This window comes from Rhyacophila brunnea, unplaced genomic scaffold (genome assembly GCF_057557595.1).
Source record: "Rhyacophila brunnea isolate RB1 unplaced genomic scaffold, BYU_Rbru_1.0 scaffold_11, whole genome shotgun sequence".
Taxonomy (NCBI): Eukaryota; Metazoa; Arthropoda; class Insecta; order Trichoptera; family Rhyacophilidae; genus Rhyacophila; species Rhyacophila brunnea.
The window spans coordinates 5,897,763-5,919,843 of record NW_028232763.1 but is presented as its reverse complement, the minus strand read 5'-3'; the positions used below and the strand labels follow the sequence as shown (position 1 = coordinate 5,919,843).

The window sequence follows — 22,081 nt, the reverse complement described above, 5'->3', positions numbered from 1 at the left end:
GATAGACAGTTTTGACAAATTATACGGCTAACTTATTGTAACGATAATTATAATACCTCATTGAAGTTAATGGCCCCACCAAACCACACCCGGTCTTAATCGGGCGTTTCATGTGACCTTATAATATAAAAATCACTGAAATTAATGTATACCTTAAAAATATAAGTTTTAATGGAAAATTATGTGTGTGTTTTGGGGGGGGGGGGTGTAAATTTACCACATCGGGGGACACCAACCCTAGTTACGCCACTGCTCATATGCGTTAATGATCCGCACACACAATAGAAAAGTTATTAGAGGGTACGTTATTAAGCATAATTATGCAGAAAATAACGAAAATAGGGAATCTTTCGAAAACGATCGAATCAGAGTTTCAATTTACAGCTTAAACAAATCTAAATGAAGGTCTATAATGTGATGATAAAAGGAAAATTTTGATTGACCGCTCATATCATGTTTTTAGGGTGAGATGAAAAAATCTTTTTACACTAATACACAAAATTTTCGCTGGTTTAGCGGATGAGTATGTGGAGTTTTATCAATTATTTTTTAGGAATAGTATAAAAGAATATTTACCAAAAAGTATCGTGTTAACCTGGCCATGGTCCCATAGAAAGAGACTACCAGTAAAGCCAATGATATGGACCAGGGAAATGCTGATGAAGTTAAGCCACTTGACTGGCGTTTCGAACTGGAACGCCTTCCTCAGTTTGTCGTTGATGTCTCTGGAGTAGAAAAATGCATTCCTTTCCCTTCCTTTATCATTGCAATAAGCATCGTCGGAATTCTGTTTTCTCATTAGTTCTTCGCTGGCGGTTGCCTCCTTGGGTAGTTCTACGTTTGAAGGTTTGTGGTCTGGTGCATACGGAGGCATCTTTGGCTATCTAAAACAAAAAAAAATGTTATTAATAATTTAAACTTGACGAAAAAATTTGTACCTACATAATATGTAATTCCGCTTTTGTTAATTAATATTAAATTGCACCTATTTCATTCGCCTCAGAGGTACTTTGTCAACTACAAAAGATTATTTACAACAACATACATTATTTTATACTAATCAATTTAAAACAGAGAAAATATTCAAAAATAAATCAAATTCATTTAACTAGCTAATCAGAAAATATTATTATAAACACATTTAGGTAATTTAAATGAATAAATTGAATATTAATATTTCATAATGAATCGTTTATAGGAACCTAAAACAGAAAATCCTAATTGTTAACATATAACCAGGGCTTCGAACCGGAACTGAACCGAAAACTGGAACCGATATATATATTTTACTTGAACCGGTAAGAAAACCGAAACGGAAAAAAAATAACTGTTCGAACCCTGCATAAAACAACATTATATTGAAATAGCCACTTACTCACTAACTTATTTCACTCAGTCGCGTACCTATCATTCATCACTCATATCACAAGACAATTATTACTTGTCCAACCCGAATAAGATTATATGTGCTACATATGATCTTATGAGGATCCATACTTTGACGCCAAACACATCTTTGAAATCAATATGTGTATTTTCCAGACCCAGGATTCGAACCTGGGATCCACGACATTACATGTCGACGCGTAAGCGGCTCAGCCATCGTAAGCGTCAATCAATATTTAATTACATGATAATATTTTGACAAATAATCAATTTATAAATTTACAATAAAAATATATTGAGTAAATTTAATGGAGTTTCGAGAAAATAATGAAGCAGTGTCAATTCTTACAAAGAAATGGTAACGCAGGGCGACTGAAGGTACATGTCGAAACGGAATACATTATCACAGTAAGCGAAAGGTTAAAATGGATGTATTGGCTCAGAATTTTTTGACACGGCCAAATTTACATTTTTTATATTCACACTTTTTGTACACATCTGTCAATGTCGAAAAAATAAGTCATCTCTATCAATCTAAGTCAAGAATCACTTAAAACAGAAATATCATCATAATTACTATTCGCTGCAAGACTAAGCAAATAGGTATCCATAAAGTGGAGGTACCTACCTAGTACCTATATTATGGAAATTAGTTGTTAACCATTCGTTCGATACCGTGATTTACATCCCATACTATTTGAAAAACAAAACGCTGTCAGAGAAATTACTGTATACTTTATGATACTTATAGCACCTGTACACATGCATTGAATTACTGTCGGCAATTGTCCTTATTTTAAACTGTCATGGCAATAACTGTTTACACGTAAAAGTGCTGACTGTCTCTCAAATCTCATTCTTCAAGAGTAAGCGAGACGCTATGTTGTCATTTTATACTACTATCTGACAGGTCGTATTGAAAATCGGAGCTCAAAATGAGTAGTTCATTTTTTTACCGGCATGCGCGCTCCAATCGCTCTACTGCGCAGGCGCAGATCGAAAATAATCTTATTTGCGCGCAATAAATCATCACAATTTGGAATGTTCCAATCTTGTTTGATTTATGCACGCAATTTAGCCAACTGCAGGATAATACATGTTTCCCCATACATGTTCTTACTGTGCACAGTACATCCATGCACGTGTAAACGGGGTATTATACCGTGTTCTGAAGAGATAATTTTTGTCATTCAACTGTATGTTGTATGACAGTTGAAAGTCAATCGATAAATTGGAACCACATTTCAAGAAAGCTGATCAACTTTTGTAAGTTGGATTGAATGGTGTTGAGGTCCTTTCTACTTCCCTCGATTCAACTGTGAATCATCACTAAGGGCCGTCCACATATTAATATGACGTCACACGATTTTGGCTTTTTTTAACCCACCTTCGTTACAACCTTTTACCACTCATGTCTATATTACGTCAGATTTTTGACACTCCCCTCAATAAACGCCAAAAAACTTTTTTTTTTCGATATTTATCTTTAAATCCCTCTGATCCCTAATATTATGTTTTCAGATCCTTTTGTATTTTTTGTGACCGTCACATTTTCTCTGACTCCCCCTCCCCCCTTCGTCAAAAATCATCACATTATATCAGACCCCTTCCCCCCTAGAACGTGATGTCATATATGGACGGCCCCTAAGTCAACTGGTTGTCTAGCAAGTCGCTTATATTTTTTTCCCGTCCATGTCCGATCCTAATAAGATCATATGGGCCTCCACAGAGTGGAGGTGTGTATTATCAGATTTTGTTTTTACGAGAAAAGGATGTCATCCACTTCCTCAACCTATTAGGTCCATACTCTGACTCATACACAAATTGAAAAACAATATATTATGTACTTACTGAGAATCCGAACCTGGGACGCACGACGCTATAGGGCATAGGCAGACGCTGCAGACAGACGCTTAAGGCGCGCGGCCATCGTGGGTGTCTGATTGTGGGGTATAAGGTACAACTGATAATATCAGCATATCAACTTGGTTTTTAACCTCACGCCATCTTCATTACGACTATCGGTTCAAATTAGATCAATACTTACGTGGAAACGCTCCTTTAGATTTCTTATTCAGCATTCAACAAACGATTGGACGACAGAAATCGCCACGTAAGAAAGTGACAACACTGTTCTGAAAGATGCAACGCTCTGTTGTTCTTTTTATAAATTTGCTTTTGTTTTCGTATATCGTTTGTTTTTTTTTTCTGCTGTCATTATTTGATATACCTATCTGCGTATTATAAAATATTAGCCCAATAAAAGTATAATTCAGTTGAATTCAGTTATAAAACCCCAATAGTTTATAATTATTAACAACAGAAAGAAAACAGTGATCTCTTTTGAAATTTGTTGTTAGTTTGTCAATAATAAATAATGTCGTCTTATTAATTGTGATTTTTTGTCTAAAGATGTATCGAGTACCGAACAAGGATATTCCTTAATAGTTAATATTGCCAATATTGCAAATAGTCTGCAACTATTGTGAAAGGCAAAGCATGGAAAAGCTTTTGGCATGCTTACAAAAATGCAACTTCAAGAAAATCCTACAACTTGAGGAAAATGTTGTTACCTTTGCAAAATTGCCTGGAATGACAGCAGTTAAAGTCATTGAAGATCTGACACCTCGAATAATTTAAATAATGATGGTTCATTGTAAAAATTAGCTTTTCAGGTTTGAGACACTTATGTATTTATGTATGTATTCAATGCGATCTCGACAAATAATTCTCAGAGCACATTAGGCTGTAGACACACGGCATTGCAGTGGACGTGCGTAGACGTGAATTGGATTTGTTTTATGCAATTGGTGAATCTAGTCGGATGCCATTGGAATCAAATAATAGGTCTACCCATGTCGATTGCAATGCCGTGTGACTGCGCTCTAGGTGAGTGGCTTTGTATGTATATTTTTTAATTAAACATTTTTAAGTGATTGAATAAAAAATATATTATATTAGTGAGTAAAAGAACGTTAAAACTAAAATTTAGAGAAATCCTGACGCTATCTAAAGCGTCGATGGTATTGAGCTTACAAACTACTAGCCAGTGAATTTACAATCTGCTTGTAAACTTGCCCAGTCATCCTTGTCATTATCGAACTAGCTAACAAGCAGATTGTAAACAATCTTCCGAGAAAGTTTGAAAGCCGGGCTACTTTACTAGCTACTCGCTGGCGTGTTAGCCGATCTGCGTCTGCGCAGTAGAGCGATAGTGGCGAACCTGCCAGTAGAAAAACGAACTACTCAATACGTCCTGTCAAATAGTACCAAAAATGACGGTTTCAACTCGCTTGCTTGTTGGCTTCTGAGCGAGTGGAAAGTTTTGTGTGTAATAATCACAATCGCACTAGCTGACTCGCCCGCTTTTAAGCTCGCTGACAAGCAGCTTGTAAAGTAGCTCAATGTTATCGACGCTTTGAATAAGAAAATAATCACAAAATATGCTCGCTAATAAAATTTCGGAAGCATATCTGCAGCCCTATGTTATAACCTGCGAGTTGAAGTCGCCCGGTCGACATGACGTCATATGACATCATTGTGACGTACTACCGGAGTGATAATAGCATTCGAGAAATTAACGCTACTCAAATACCGGCGTTATCCATTGTCCCCATACACAAATAGGTGTTTCAGCGTAATACTATCTATGGTGAGCCGTGTGCGTTGGACGGCTTTCCTCGGGCGTGTATTGGCTTACGTCACAATTATGTCATGTCATCGGGTGACTTCATATCACAAGTTATAACATAGGGCTGCTGCACGTCGGTGGAACTCGTTTCTGCCCTGTACAAATAATTTTACAAAAATATATTTTCTATAAGGTAGGTATCTTGCTAGGATGTTCCAAAATATGTATGTTATCTACATTATTAAATTTTGTGACTTATTCATTGAAGAAAATAATTAGTTAAATTAAAAATTATTAGTATCTAAGTACAAGTACGTTAAAACTAAATAATGTTTGGTACAGTTCGGTTATGAGGAATACAGCGGAAAACACATTTTGAAAATACCCGATATACTTGATTATTTGTTAGTTTGGGTTAGTTTAGGTTAGGTTAGGTTAGGCTAAACTAACAAATAATCCAGTATATCGACTATTTTCAAAATGTGTTTGCCGCTGTATTCCTCATAACCGAACTGTACCAAATGTTTGATACACTTATTATTATGATTCTGCAAAACGAAATCACTTACGAATCTACAATGTAACAGTTGTTTCAGTGTTATATGTTTAGACTGCATCTTTCCAGAATAGGTTTAACGACGTTATGAATACTACGAGTTACACAATATTTTTGTTACTTATATTATTTAGAATGTCGCTGACCTCTTAATGGCGTTTACACAATAAAAAGATTGTAGGTTTTATATTCCAAGTCTTCTCATTTTTTATAAAGTTGGCATTTCAAAGATCAGATGTAATTAGACAATCTATCTTAGTTTTGCAAAATGTAGCATTATAAATTCATAATGAATTTAATTAATATGTGCATAAGTTACAATACTAAAATATTACATATTATTAGGATATGGACTTTCAAGTATTACGGTCGGTGTTATTGTGAAAGGCAACGCATGGAAAAGCTTTTGGCATGCCTACAAAAATGCAACTTCAACAGAATCCTACAACTTGAGGAAAATGTTGTTACTTTTGCAAAATTGCAAAATTATTTTTATAAATATAAATAAAATATTTATATTAATATAAATAAAAAGGATTTCAAGTTATACACATTTATATTTTTTATAAAAATCGATGTTTTTTAAAATAGATATAAAAAATATTAAAACTATGAATTAGTCAAAAATCGCTTAGGTGATGCTTAGAAAACTTAATAAACTAAATTTTAATAATAAATATAACCATAAAATATATGTAATAATACGGTGCGGTCCGATAGAACAAATTCACATTTTATTACATTTTTTACAATTGTAAGTTTATGTTTGACTTAAAATAAAAAATATTTTTATTTTTAATGTTTTCAGATACATATTTATTCATTAATACAGTTGAAATTGTAAATTATCAAAAAAATGTCTCAAATTGCAAGCTTCGTATTTTTCCGCTAGGTGCCTCTTTAAAAAAGGCTCAGTGAAGACTTCGCCTTAAAGTCAATGAAGATCTGACACCTCAAATAATTTAAATAATGATGATTCATTGTAAAAATTAGCTTTTCAGGTTTGAGACACTTATGTATCTATGTATGTATTCAATGCGATCTCGACAAATAATTCTCAGAGCACATTAGGCTGTAGACACACGGCATTGCGGTGGACGTGCGTGGACGTGAATTGGATTTCTTGTTATTCAGGAGTGTTACGGTCGGTGTTATTCAGGAAAATAGTGTCAGTTAAAAAATAGCAGGATTTTAGAAAGCGCTTTAGGGGGTATTGTAAAAACTACTACCTACTTATTTTGTCGCATTTAGATAGAACACGTATAACTTTGTGGTCAGGGCACATGGGCGCGAATCCCATGAGGCGCAGGTTCGTATCTTGCTGGGTGTTATATATTTTTTAAAGGATTTTTTCTAGCGGTGTTTTCGAATTATATATATGTTCAAAAAAAGAGATCTGAATTATTCGTTGAATAAATAAATAGTTTATTATTATAAAAGCATCATATGCTTACCTGCCTCTTTAAAATATATATTTTTCAGCGACTCTCTCCCTTAGGAATATTCTATGTCTATCTCAAACTAATTGCATTTGTAATATTTTAATTTCACCAAATAAATATTTATATAGTTGTCTGTGAAATGGCTAGTTTTTAAATGAAACAGCTTATAACTAAACTTATAATAGTGTTTATTAAAAAAAATTTAAGAAAGATGAAATTGCACATAAACATAATATTTCTCTCACCATTTTTATTAGTAATCAAACCAGTAAAATTAAAAATTAATTGTTATTGCTAATTTGGTCCTCAACGCTTCATGCCCGTGGGGCCAGCAATGTCCCTCTAGCGATCACTTCGGAAAACCATCTTTTAGATATAAATGCTCTACAGCAGTGATGCATAAACCTCGGCCCAAAATCGGTATCTGATATGCAACTATCAAATTAAAAATAATAAAAATGTATGTCTAGTGTAATACAATAAATATATCATTATTTTTCAACATTTCCATCCACTACGCGCCTCTTCTGTCAAATAGGTTGTGCACCACTGCTCTACAGTCTACAAATTAATAGGTACGCAGTCAACGCTTTAGAAAATTCTACTTGTTCTCATGAATTTTACCCAATAAATTTTATGTGAAATAAGATATTATTTTTCAAATTGTATGATTAAGGGCCCAAAACATTTTACGTAACATGTCTTTTAAAGACGTGTACTGTACGCACGCAGAAAATCATTCAATCTAATGAAACACGATAAATTATTTTATTGGGTTTTTGAAGGTGCTCTTAGTGCTCCGCCGTAGTGGTTTGGCGGGCGTACGTTTGAGTTTCGCAAGACGCCGCCGCGCCGCGCCCGCCAAACCACTACGGCTGAGTCACTTAGAATCAAAACAGAATGGGCAATGCTCGTTTTATTCCTTATTCTAAGGTTTAATGATCGCCTTGAGCAGTGTTGCCGATTTTACGATGTGTCTACTCTCGAGTTGGTAATAATTAATAAAAACATAGTAATATATCATATAATTAAGAATTTCCAGACGATTTTTATAAAATATTATCGCTGATCTTTGTAATGAAACAGCATTGACTTTTCCTTCTCAAAAATAGAAGGAAAACGTTGTAAAAAATGATTTTATTATAGTTTTGTACTTATGCGAGCATTGCTACAATAAATAATAATATTCATATCCGTCATCATATTATATTTCTATAGCCAGGTGTATTGTCATGAAAAGTACAATATTATTTTGTTAATTTAAAAGTCTTCTTATGACAACTAGTGAGCGTGAGGTTGTCAGGTATTATAGAACCGCCCATGCCAGTGGTCCCGAACATTTTTATGATTAGGTATCAGAAACTAGAAAAAAATGCATAATGGATGGCGTACCAACGGGTTTTTTAGGTCCACCGCTCGCCTATGCAAACGACGGCATAATCTTTTTTCGCAGTTGGGTCATATTTGAGTTTGATGTTTTGTTACTTCAATCGTGGATCAAATATTTTAGAAGTAGGTAGGTAATATACCAGTGGCGAGTTGTGAAGGTAGGCTGTTAAGATTCTAAATAAAATAGTGCACAATAAACTTTGTCAGTAATACTTATTTGCTTTCATTGAAATAAGATTACAATTTGCAGATGATGCTGGTTAGTTTTTAAAATTCAATTAAACCTTACCTAAACTAAACTATAATAGTTTACATATGCTGTGGACGATCAGAAAAAAATAGTGCACACTTCTTCAATCATACTTATTCGTTTTCGTTGAATTGAAAACACATACCTATTATTACAGATGGTGTCGGTTAGTTTTATAAAAGTCATTAAGCCCTGCCTGCACCAAACTATTATCGATAAAAATATTTTACTATCATTATAGAATATCTAAAATTGTGTTTGTTTTAATGGCGTAATTTTAGATATTTTATAGATAAACAAATATTTTTTGACTATTATCTACTAAGGCTTGGACTAGGCAGTTTGTAATTGAATTTTAAAAACTAACAAACACTATTGTACAGATTGTTCAATGAAAACACATTTGAATGACAAAGTTTAGTGTGCGCTATGTATGTCGGATAATAGCCTGCCTCCACCTTCGCCACTGCTATGTTGTCACCTGCACCTGCCGCCATATGAGTGAATGAATAAAATTAATTTTCGCCAAAATGACACTAACGACCTTCTTGTAAAATTGAAACTTGAAAGAAAATGTGATGATTGCTAATTCACATGCAGACAGACAAGGTAAGGGAATGTTTATGTGTATTGATATATCTATATGTAAACTTATATTTTATTTTTAATGATCCATTAAAAATGCCTAAAATGGCCCACGATGGCCGAGCAGCTTAAGCATTGTCCTATAACGTCGTGGGTCCCATGTTCTAATCATGGGTCTGGCAAATACACATATTATTTTTCAATTTGTGTTTGAGTCAGAATATGGAACTAATAAGTTGTCAAGTGGCTAACGTCCATTTCTCTTAAAAAGAAAAATCTGTTAATTTATACAAACCTCCACCATGTGGAGGCCCATATGATATTCTTAGGATCGGACATGGTAAGAAAATATCTACGAGGGTGGGTCAATAATTCCTTAGAAAAAAGCTTTAAACAGTTTTTATTTTTGTTTTTTTTTTATTTCTCAACATAATCTCCTTGGAGCTCAATACACTTGGTTAGACGTTTCTCAATTTTTTTTAAACCGTCAGAAAAATAAGTTTTCGGAAGGCCTCAAAATAAGCATTTGTCCGATCGATGACTTCTTCATTTGAAAAAAAACGTTGTCCACTTAGCCATTTTTTTAAGTTTGGGAAAAGGAAAAAGTCACTGGGGGCTAAATCTGGCGAATACGGTGGGTGGTCGACCAATTCGAACTTCAATTCTTCAATTTTCGCCATTGATCGTAAACATGTGTGAACACGGGCATTGTCCTGATGAAAGAGGATTTTTTTCCTGTTTAAATGAGGCCGTTTTTCTTCAATTTTGTTTTTTAGCTGGTCCAATAAAGATGCATAATAATCCCCTGTTATTGTTTTTCCTTTTTCCAAATAGTCAACGAAAATAATTCCACGTGCATCCCAAAATACAGTAGCCATAACCTTACCAGCTGATTTTACGGTTTGCGCCTTCTTTGGACATGGTTCGCCTTTCGCAATCCACTGCTTTGACTGTTCTTTTGTCTCGGGAGTATAGTGGTGTATCCGTGTTTTATCTACAGTCACAAAGCGACGAAAAAAATCATCCGGATTGCGTTGCATGAGCGACAACAGGGCTTTAGAGGCCACCACCCTATTGCGTTTATTGTCGACTATGAGCAAACGCGGCACCCATCTTGCAGAAATTTTTTTCATGCCCAATTTGTCATGTAAAATAGAAATGACGCTACCTTTTGAGATCCCTGTAACCTCAATTATCTCACTCAACTTTAATCTTCGGTCACTTAACACCATATCGTGGATTTTATTGATCATTTCTGGTGTAGTCACCTCTACAGGACGTCCTGAGCGTGGTTCATCCTTTGTTGATGTACGACCACGTTTAAATTCATTTAACCAGTTATAAATAGTTGCAAGTGAAGGAGCAGATATGCCGTGAACTAAATCCAACTCATTTTTTATTTCCTTTGCTGTTAACCCTTTTATATTAAAATGTTTAATAACAGCTCTAAACTCAATTTTTTCCGTTTTTGTAAACAAGTAATTTTTTTTTTTAAATGTACGAGAAACACACAACAACCCGACCAATCTGATTGAAACTTCGCAGCATACTGAATCGGTAGTGCCGCTGCATGAAAACAAACCGCTTACAGTACTAGTCGCGCCACCTGTCGGCTTTTCTAAGGACTTATTGACCCACCCTCGTATCTCAGGGGAAGAGGGTGGCACACGGAGTGGACAATAATTAAAAAATATATATAAATGTGTTGCTTCATTTTACGTAGGTTGCCGACCACTGCTTTACACGATTCTCTGCGACCGCACTGATACACGCGGAGACTGCGTTACCGACCCCTGCAGGTATAGTATAGAGATACTGTATCTCTCGCGATGATTTATCGTGACTTTGAATTTAAACTCAAAAATACAGTGAAGATTACAAAATATTTCGTAGGAGGTTGAACACTGGTGGGATTAAAAAGATACATTTTTGCGGAAAACCTTGAATAAACTATGCGTTTGTACTATATACCTACTACATTCACGAATATTTACGAACACAACGTCCGTCTATCTATATTATCTGGTTGGTATGTAGTAAATTGGTGACGAGCTCTTTCAGTGGTTGTAACGGGTGCTCTTTTAGATCTAGTCATTTATGAATAGCTGTAGATATTTTAGCATTTTGAGATTTTAACTTAGTTTCAGCGTTTCTCAAACTATATTTCATGGAATATCGATATAAGTACCGTTTGACACAAATCGTTATTAATTAGGTACTAGCAACGAGTGTCTGTGGTGAGCACATGCTGCAGAGGTAAAACCTGTTAATTTTTACAATCTTTAACATCGGGCAAGAAATTCTTGTAAACCGTGTAAACCATCGCATATTCGGTTACATGTAAATTGTACGGAAAACATTTCACTGTAGCACAGTTCGCCGTTAGCTTTCTATCGGAAAGAGATGATCGTATACTATACGGTCTCCAATTTTATCAGATTCAATATGAAGATTAATTCATAGCCGATTTTGGCAAAATTCATGAATTCAAGAATGAAACCCTAACCTAACCTAACAAATAATCCAGTATAACGGCTACTTTAAAAAATTGTTTGCCTCTGGCTTACTGTAAACCGATAAGAACCGTGTTATTTAGACATGAATTTTATCTCAGTACTTATATACGATCCACAGAGGTTGAACGGTCTTTAATATACGACAATATAATTCCGATACAACATTTCACGGTGAGGTGTGATACGGCGAACTGCATACGTACAAATTTCCGGACACGCCCTTATTCACGTTTACTAAAATGTTCCCCTAATGTTCCGGGTAGCAGACGACAAAGATAAGATCGCCTTGATGGTGGCCGACCTCCGCTAGGGAATGGCACAATAAGAAGAATGTTCTCTTCACACATACACCAATTTACACATAAGTTACACAGTCTCCGTGACATATTGTTATACGTAAAATAAAAAATAGCTATGTACGTAATATTTTTATTAGGTTGTCTTTGATGCTTCACATACATGATAATAATATATTATATTATGTACGTGTCAACAAGTGATTTCCACCCCGAGCTGCATAGATTTTCGTAGCCAGTCGCATTACTGTTGGTTGTAGCTAGTGGTCGAGTCAGCGCGTGACCTAATCAATAGATCAGCTTCCAGCTACACGTCTATTCTATACACAAGACTGCTTTTCGGCCTCTAAGGCAGCTATATAGGGTAGGTTTGAATCGAAATATTAGCACTTATTGTAAAAATTACAATAAATTAGTTGTAATAATTAATTGTTACAATAAGTGCAATGTTTTAAGAGCACCACTCTTGGCTGTGTTAACTTTAGAGCGAGATAGACAGTTTTGACTGTTTAGACGGCTAACTTATTATAACAATTATAATACCTCAATACATAAATATGATAAAGTGATAATATTTATCACTTTATCACTTTAGCGGGCGATAAGTATAGAATAGACCCACAGGAAGTTAAAACGCAAATGACGCTATTAGTTAAACGAGAGGTCCATTTTCTCAATTAATTATTTGTGAGCAGATTTAATTAAGAGCATACTTCAGTGAAACGGCAAATAATTTTCAACTATAGGTGCGACGAAATTTCGGATTGGCTGCCAATCGGAGAGCGAAAGTCGAGCTGTGAACACGTCAATTTGTTTTGTGATCGGCGTCATGCGTTGGCGGAGATGCGTCGGGGAAATTAATTCTTAAATCGTGTAAAGATGACTAAAAAAACGTTACCCATTTACTTGAAAAAGATAACAAGTCAATGAATATATTATTGTTATTACTAATAGAACAATACACATAACATTAAATGGACGCATGTTGAATTTTTATGACAAATTATGTTTTGTTATGCACGCGCCGTTGGCACAATCATCGCGTCGCGTAGTCACGATCGTTTTAGACCGTGCCCCAGCTGAAGTATAGCCTTAATACAATTATTGTCACTCTTGTTAAATCTCATATACCATATCAGTCGTTTATGTGGTATTCGATCAAAAAAAGTTGAATATCAATGTACTAGAAACTACATTATATAATCGGCATAGGTAATTAATATTGGTTTGCCCCATTTCGCGATATTAACAAGAAAACTTGTAATAAATTGTCATGTGATCAATATGACATAACTCATATACACATCATTATGACATGACACGCATCGACAAAAATATTTCGCAGTGTTCTTTTATTGCTATTCTTGAGTATCCATTTTACCTATACCAATTAAGCAGTTGCTAATGGTGTTAAAATCTTGTGCCGGTGAAAGTTTAATGATACTCGTACCTATCCAAAAACTGCCGTCTTCTAAAAGAAGTTTGGCAATAATTGTTTATATATATTTTAAATTCTATTGTTGTGTTCATAGAAATATCGTTTTTGTCCATATGTTATTCTCAAGGTGTAGGTACGTAATAAAGTAGTTAAACAATACAATATTTATAAATTTTCTGTTGATACCTACACGTATTCTAGACATATATAAACAACTACGTCTATCTCTGGTAACACAAATGTTTTGACGGCTGAGGTTTGTATGACGAGATTACTCGAAGAACTAAATTGGCATATAGCGCCTTTGATTACCTCATTAGTATTTTCAAAAATGACCTCCCATTGCGTCTAAAATGTAATATGTTTAACCAACGTATATTACAGGTGCACACGTATGTATGTATGTGGAATATGGACCCTCAATCTATGAGAAAAAATTACGAGTAGCGCAACGTGGCATAGGTTGATAGAGGTCACTAAGCTAATGCAGTGATAATAGGTTGGGCATGTTTCTCAGCAAGTTGGCAACTGCTGGACAAATTCAGTCTAGTCTCGTCTGCTGCAAAGCCATAAATCGAACCTTGTAGGAACATCGCACCGATGTTGCATATAAACACCGCGCACATAGGCACCTAGCGACCAACGCGAAACCTCTGGAAATTTGAATATGTATGAAATGCGGCGACGGCCAGCTTCGACGTCTAAACAGGAATGACCAATTCGTAGCGTGTGAGTATGCGTAACCGCAACACTGGAGGCTTCGAGTTGCAGCCCGAGACGCGTGCGATTTGATGCTAGCGATACTAGATTTTTTTTCAAACTAAAAAGTCGCATTTCACCAATGAGCGGAGGTCCATTTGGCAATGTGTGTTTTATGAATAACGATGACGTTAAATCAACGTATTCGGCATGTTGCAGACGAGACGAGTTTAGATGTGCGAGCTGGCATAATATATAGTGGGTGGAATTGGTAGCGTAAAACTACGGCCATAGAAGAGTGAAATGAGCAGTGGCTAGATCCCAGCTGATGATGATGATGACAAGAGTTCAAATAAAATTTGTATTTTATCAATTTTTATGCATGATAGTTATAGCGACAGTTTCAAAATAATTACCGTATTGTTGAAACTGATTATTATTCAATATGACATTGGTACGTGAAAACAGCATTATTTGTATTTTAAATAAATGTACCAGAGAAAAGAACTATTTTTTCAGAAAATACACATTTTTTAATTTATTTACCATGTGGTCTGAAACAAAATAAATAATATAGTTAGTTCTATTTCATACACAACATTTGATTTTTATTCGTGAGTGAGTAAGTCAGGATTAATAATTATTGCCTGTACGGTATAGAGATAAAATACGACTTAAATCGCAACTTCCATTTATTTTGAAAATTTTGACTTAAGTACCTACATTTAATACCTGGCAGAAAACAGGTTTAAATTGATTTTGCAAGGAGGATTTTGATATACTTTTGTGTCGCGACCCTAAAAAGGTCTCGACTTTAATCTTGAAATGATATTTTTTTTGCTCATTGGTTTAAAATTTTCTCGCTGATAATATTCATTTTACCACGTTTTTCTTAGCTAGTATTCTTGTTTGTCCGGTGTTTGTTTATCCAGTATAAATCTTGCAATCGATTTTTAACTAACATCCCGACTAGCTAGACATTTGAAACTTTTAGAATACATCAGAACACGATGCCTATGCATTCTTTTAATACTTTTAGCCATCTTTACGTAGAATTGAATTCATTTTCAGTTAATTCTGTTTTGTATGAAAAGTTATTTCGGAAGAAATCCGTAATCCAATCCACTATTATTGGTTGCTAAGGGGGTGGTCCTAGCAACTAAATTATTAATATATACGTGCGTTACTATGGAAATTAAAATGACATTTCAGTATTCTATATTTATTTTGTTTGATTGTTTGTTGCAAAATAGCAAAAAAATAAATGATTTGTTATTGCCTTATTTGTCCTAAATTATTAATACATAGAATTTTCAAGTTTATATGATTCAACAGAAAATTAAAAAAACATGTAATATAAAAAGTTATTTTTATCTTATAATTATTTTATCCCTAGTTCAAACCAAGATATATCGTGGTGAACATTGAACATTGCGAATATTTAATAATATTATGTTCTAATACAAAAAAACCTTGGATTTTTGCGACGATGATGTACATAAGACAGTAATAATAATATACACATGTTCTTGATTTGGGATATGCTTTTGACTTTAGAGTTTAGGCATGACAAAATCTTCATTGTTACCCGGTACATTACACAGCAATTCCTTATTTTCATAGTCACCATTCATATTTTTGTCGTCAAGATCATGGAACGAAAAATGAACTTTTCTCAAAAATTAAAAAAATACGCGATGACATTTTTTTGCTGATTCGTACATTAATTTATCATTATACTGGCAAAGATCTACGTTGAGTTGTTTTTTTACCGGATGCAATGCAATAGAAATTGATCAAAGTCAATAATTTTGATTTTGTCGAATAAGATTAACGTTTTTTTATTATCATTATATATTTTTCGAATCTTGGCTTCCTACAGTATGAATATAGATTTTTTTCTTTGAATTGTTGTCTGAAGGAAATTAGACATAGTTACACAAAAACGCTCTAACCCACATTGAAGTAATTTTGAAAAAAATAATTATCCAGAGATTATCCAAGGAAATATACTATATTTTTACAATATGACATATAGCTCGTAGGCATGATGGCCACTGGATATATGCTATAATCCAGTGGCACTCGAATGATGTAAAACAACTGAAAGACTGTCCCAAGATTCGCTTCGCTGGATTGACGAAACATTAAGGGGGGACATGCTCGTCGAAGGTCAAAATTGAGTTTTTATTGTATATTCAAACCATGATCCTGGACACTCCTTAAACGTTGTAGATGATCTATTTATATAATTTTGAAGCCTTATTATCCTTTATAGTTATTTTAAACATTTTATGACTGCATGAAGTATTTTTGTTACATAAAATAGTATTCTTTTAAACCTCTCGCTCTAATGTTTTAGAATACAGTCATATTTCGGTACATAACTGTGCAGTGGTGTTAAGATTTTTTAGATGTATTAATTTTTAAACGTATTTATAAAACCATTAGCATAATTTATTACGAGATAATTTTTGTAAAATATTCACGATAAAAAATTATATTGATAATCTCTGTGATCCCAAATTTGACAAGAATTAGGCATTTTATTATTCAAAAAATCGGCAAGAATAACACATTTCAAGATGATTCTAAAGATATTTATTATAAGCTATGTCTTTGACCATTCAAGTGTGATAAACATCTTATGAATAATGATTGCTTTATAATAATTATTGACCTAAGAATAAGGTAGTGTTTTTTTGAAATACGCCATTTCTTTTGTCATTCCCCAGTAGTTAAACTACAACATACGGCCGTAGCCATAAATTAACAAGCTATAATTAAAGTAGGGAGTAAAATGATATTGACGCGCGTGTTTGAACATGTACCGTTTAAAAAAAAATTAAAAAAAATTCGGTTAGGTACATGTTCAAACACGCGCGTTAACATAATTTTATTCCCTACTTTAATTATAGTTTGTCATTTTATGGCTACGGCCGTATGTTGTAGCTTAACCACTAGGGAATGACAAAAGAAATGGCGTATTTCAAAAAAACACTACCTTATTCTTAGGTCAATAATTATTATAAAGCAATCATTATTCATAAAATGTTTATCACACTTGAATGGTCAAAGACATAGCTTATAATAAGTATCTTTAGAATCATCTTCAAATGTGTTAATCTTGCCGATTTTTTGAATAATAAAATGCCTAATTCTTGTCAAATTTGGGATCACAGAGATTATCAAAATAATTTTTTATCGTGAATATTTTACAAAAATTATCTCGTAATAAATTATACTAATGGTTTTATAAATGCGTTTAAAAATTAATAAATGTAAAAAATTTTAACGCCACTGCACAGTTCTGTACCGAAATATGACTATATTCTAAAACATTAGAGCGAGAGGTTTAAAAGAATACTATTTTATGTAACAAAAATACTTCATGCAGTCATCAAATGTTTAAAATAACTATAAAGGATAATAAGGCTTCAAAATTATATAAATAGATTATCTACAACGTTTAAGGACTGTCCAGGATCATGGTTTGAAAATACAATAAAAACTCAATTTTGACCTTCGACGAGCATGTCCCCCCTTAAGGCTCGGCAGATTTGCATGGCAACTGATAATAAAGTAGAAATCAGAGCGGAGATACCTCCAGTAATGGATTGAAACAGGCTACTTATTATGGTGATTATACTTCAAAGTTAGAGGAAAAGAAATTCAAAATTTAATTAAATAGTTAGTAGTTTTACTGATATGTGAACAGGTAATCAACATATTTATTGGCTTTAATATTTATTATTGGTGGTAAATTTAAAAAAATAAATATAAGCTGCATGGTATTTTTTTGCTCAATAAGTTTTGATCAACAATAAAATGGCAAAGCTTTATCAAATGTTATATAGTCAAACGATTTTTAATTAAGTACTTATAAATAATATGTTTACTGTTTTTTTGTATATACTTCATGGAATATAATCGGTTGGCCCAAAATCAATCAATAAAAAAGTGGGTTAGAACGTTTTTTTACATTATGTCATTATAATGATTGGTCATCACATCATACATTGGAAAAGACAATTATTATTAATGCATACCGATATTTTATTTATTGAATAAATTTTTTATTTTCAATAATCTAGCGTCATCAAAATACGCAACAACATTTATTTTAAGATATAAAAGGCATTTTAGTTAGCTATTGTTTTTGTATCGTGTGCATGAATCTCCCACGTATTTCAAAAACCAGTTTATAGAGCCTTAAGGTCGAAAAAGATCAACAAAATTCAATACGTAACGATTTGTATAGATAAATTGTCGCATATTCTGAATGCTTGAATATTATTATTATTTTAATTTAAACTGAGGTCAGTGCGCTATTTGTGGAATATATACCACAAAAATTAGTTAGGATGTTTTCCAAGAACTTTTCACTTTTGATGATAGTATAACGGACTAATATCTATATAACTTTTTTTTTATTATTTATTCGAAAACTCCTCGCTTTTCTTTTGACAAAATATATATAAAACTAATTTTAAAAATCCGGGAGCATTTTCACATATTTTATCATTGAATTATTAACGAATGCAAGTACGTTACAACTAAAAACTGCGTTTGCTCAAGGCGTTGGTTAGTAATTAGGGCACTTAATTAAAATATTGATTAAAATCATAAAAACCGATAGCCAACATTAACGCAATGTGAAAAACATTTCATGTTCCTACGTGAAATTCTAGTTAAATTTGTTACATAATTCAAATCCCATTGGGCGTCGTATCTTTTTTCAATTTTTTTTTCTAGTATGTATATGCATGATTTTAATGGCCCCACGATGGCTGAGCGGCTTACGCGTCGGCTTATCATATCGTGGGTCGCAAGGTTCGAATCCTGGGTCTGGCAAAAATAGACATTTGTTTTTGGAGTCAGAGTATGGACAATAATCAATAGGTTGAGCAAATGGTGACATCAAAATAAAAATCTGTTAATACAAACCTCTATTCCGAGGAGGCCCATATGATCTTATTAGGAACGGACTTGATAAAAAGAAAATAAAAATATGCATGAGGTGTTTTAAAAGTATATATACACATACAGTATGTTCAATGTAAAAAATGTTGAGTTTTATTCTCAAATCTTATGAATTATTCGTTGAATAAAAGCAGTAGTTTATTAATTCTTTTTCACTCTATTTTATAAAATATTTTTTTATTTATTTTATGTTACTATGATAGTAAGTATAATTTATTCCGTAAAAACTTCTGTGTCAGGTAAGAGGTTTTGTGGTAACAAATTTCATAATGCTTAAAAGTTACAAAAAAAAATCAATGACACAGTAAATCTCAACTGATTTATAGCTGAGTTTTTATTAAGAAACATCACTTCCTTGGGTGATATCACTTAGTTTAATATATGTGTGATACAAATGTATTGTATATTATATATATGCATTTAAATAATAATTTAGTAGAAAGTTTTTGTTCATTAGTAATACCTGATTGGATCTTTCGATTCATTTAACCTATTGGGATGTGCGTTGAAATAAAACACATTAAAAATCAAGTGATATTTATGCAGAGGCGACCCACGGATTCAGAGACGGGCAAACTGGAGAAGAAATACACTTTGAGAAGAAAAAAACATTGCTTTCTGTGAATGTTTTTCATATTGGTCCGTGATTAGGGCCGCGCCAAGGGTGACTGCCGATCGGGTGCCAGACCAGAATAGCCGCACCCCAAATATAAATATTATATTTTTAGTGGAATAAAGAAAAAAAAATCGTCATCAAAACAAAAATAATGACTTTATCCTTACCTTTTAAATATAATAGCATTCTGAATTAAGTGACTTGAAACGATTGAAATGTTTTGGGTGGAGATCGACAAACAAATTAAGCGATTTTGTTTACTATCTGTAAAACAAATTGTTTTTTTTTATTAAAACGTTGGAGCTTTATGCCTCATTTTATTTTCTGACGCATCCTTACGTCTTACAAAGAATTATATTGTTACAGAAACGATTTATTTATTAAAATATGACACTGGCTCATCCTATTGAGACTTTGAAACAATGCTTTTCGATATTTTGTATACAACTATGATCAAATATTTAATAAGAAATAGTTGTCTTATTCGCTCTTACTCTTCGATATGCTGCCTTTCTGCAATAGGCAACGTGCGTAAGTACTTCATATATTTCATAATAATATTCAGTTTATTATATATGTAATTTAACAACATGTATCTTTCAGACTTTTCCCGCCCCATCAATCTTGCCGCCCGGGTATCTTGCACCCCTCACACCCAAGCTTAGCGTGTCACTGTCCGTGACTAGAATGAATAGAGAAACACTGCTCTACATAGCTCAATCAGCAGATAATAATTCATAATATAATGGGAACCGTTCATATAAGGTTCTCGAAAAAGCAGATAAACTCTAAAACTAGACCACTTACGATACTAATATTTTAAGATATATATTTGTTGCTATATATTTGACAATTACAAAATAACTGAATATATTTATCCATAATGGAGTGACAGGAGAATTAATTCAATGCACTGTACCAAGTGTAGTATTTAATTTCCCAACAATATCAACATATATGTTATCTAGTTGCAATATTGATGTGAGGAATTGATTTAAATTTGAACTAGATAGAATGATCATTACTTAATTAATTGCGTAATGTCCCAATTTGGTTCAATGCATGTAATATAAGCATTTGCGACTATGCTTGCAAACCGATGTATTGATCGGGAACTTGGCCAAAACGCATCTCGTTTGATTTTAAATTTAATATTTTTGGTGGAATCCGAACGCCGCAAGCAGATCTTCACATACATAACCCACTGATCAAACCAGAGATATTATCAATATCTCTTAAACCAGTAGTAGGAACAATGAACTAATCATGTGAAAACTCTGTTATTTTTTGTTCTCCGGAGGTTATGATAGTGTATCCCGAAACCCCTCGTTCTCTGTACTAAGTAGTGAGAATCTAATATTGTAGAGATGCTTTTTGAAGGCAAATTCTTCGTCAAAACAATATACTTATTACATATTTACCGCGAAAAATAATGCTGTTCCTAAAAAATAAGTTCAGGTAGATTCATTCGTGTAGTATGTATTCCATAGACTGAAATCGTATGCGGTTTACAACCGTGTGCCTTATCTACTAAATTTATGATCTCTGTTCATGTAAATATATTTTCACAAAGCATCTGATCTGTTTATACCATACACTTACACTTGCAAACTTAGTGAACATATATTTTCATGAACAGAAATCATAAGTTTAGTATGCCACAGGGTTCTAAACTGCATACGGTTTCAGCCTATGGATGGCTTCTTAGTATCGAATCGATACTGTATTGTAGGTATCGGAAAGAAATTATTAATCTTAATAATATCGTATAGAAGGATATGTCGATTTTTGGATTATTACATTGAATGTAGATATACAAGTTATCATAATCATCTTTATAATTTCAGGTTATTTTGCGATACTGATGAAAAATAAAAAGAAAAAAAATGACATTCCACGATTGCATCGTATAATATGAATTGTAATCAGAGAGTTTATACAGTGGTTTCACTTTCTTTCTGATTGTCAGAAGATCCATCGCGAAACGAGAAAATAATCAATTTTCATACGAATGGAGAGAAAAAGAATATAGGTATACAAATTCTGATAGTTATTTAACCTTTTAATATAGATTAACATTATAATAGAGGTCACCCCATAGTATAATATACCATATGCTACACCCTGTACCTCAGTCTATGAATGGTCTGATGGAATAGGAGGTCTAGAGAAAAAGTTTTTTAGGCTCTCGGGAGTATCTACCCCGAACTTAGGTCGCCACTAAACATCTTATGAAAAGACCAAAGAAAAGGATAGTACAAAAAGCGGTATATCTGACTTAAGTGGAGAAATAT

At 33.3% G+C, this 22,081-nt stretch overlaps 1 protein-coding gene across 1 annotated transcript in view; it reads right to left on the bottom strand.

Annotated features, from left to right (window-relative positions):
• LOC147078305 (acyl-CoA Delta(11) desaturase-like) overlaps positions 1-22,081 on the bottom strand; it is a 56,383-nt gene that overhangs the window by 14,842 nt on the left and 19,460 nt on the right. The window contains exon 3 of the mRNA XM_085960525.1: positions 577-884. Coding sequence (XP_085816651.1) covers positions 577-874 — 298 coding nt within the window. The 5' untranslated portion in view covers positions 875-884. The remainder of the gene's footprint in view (positions 1-576; positions 885-22,081) is intronic.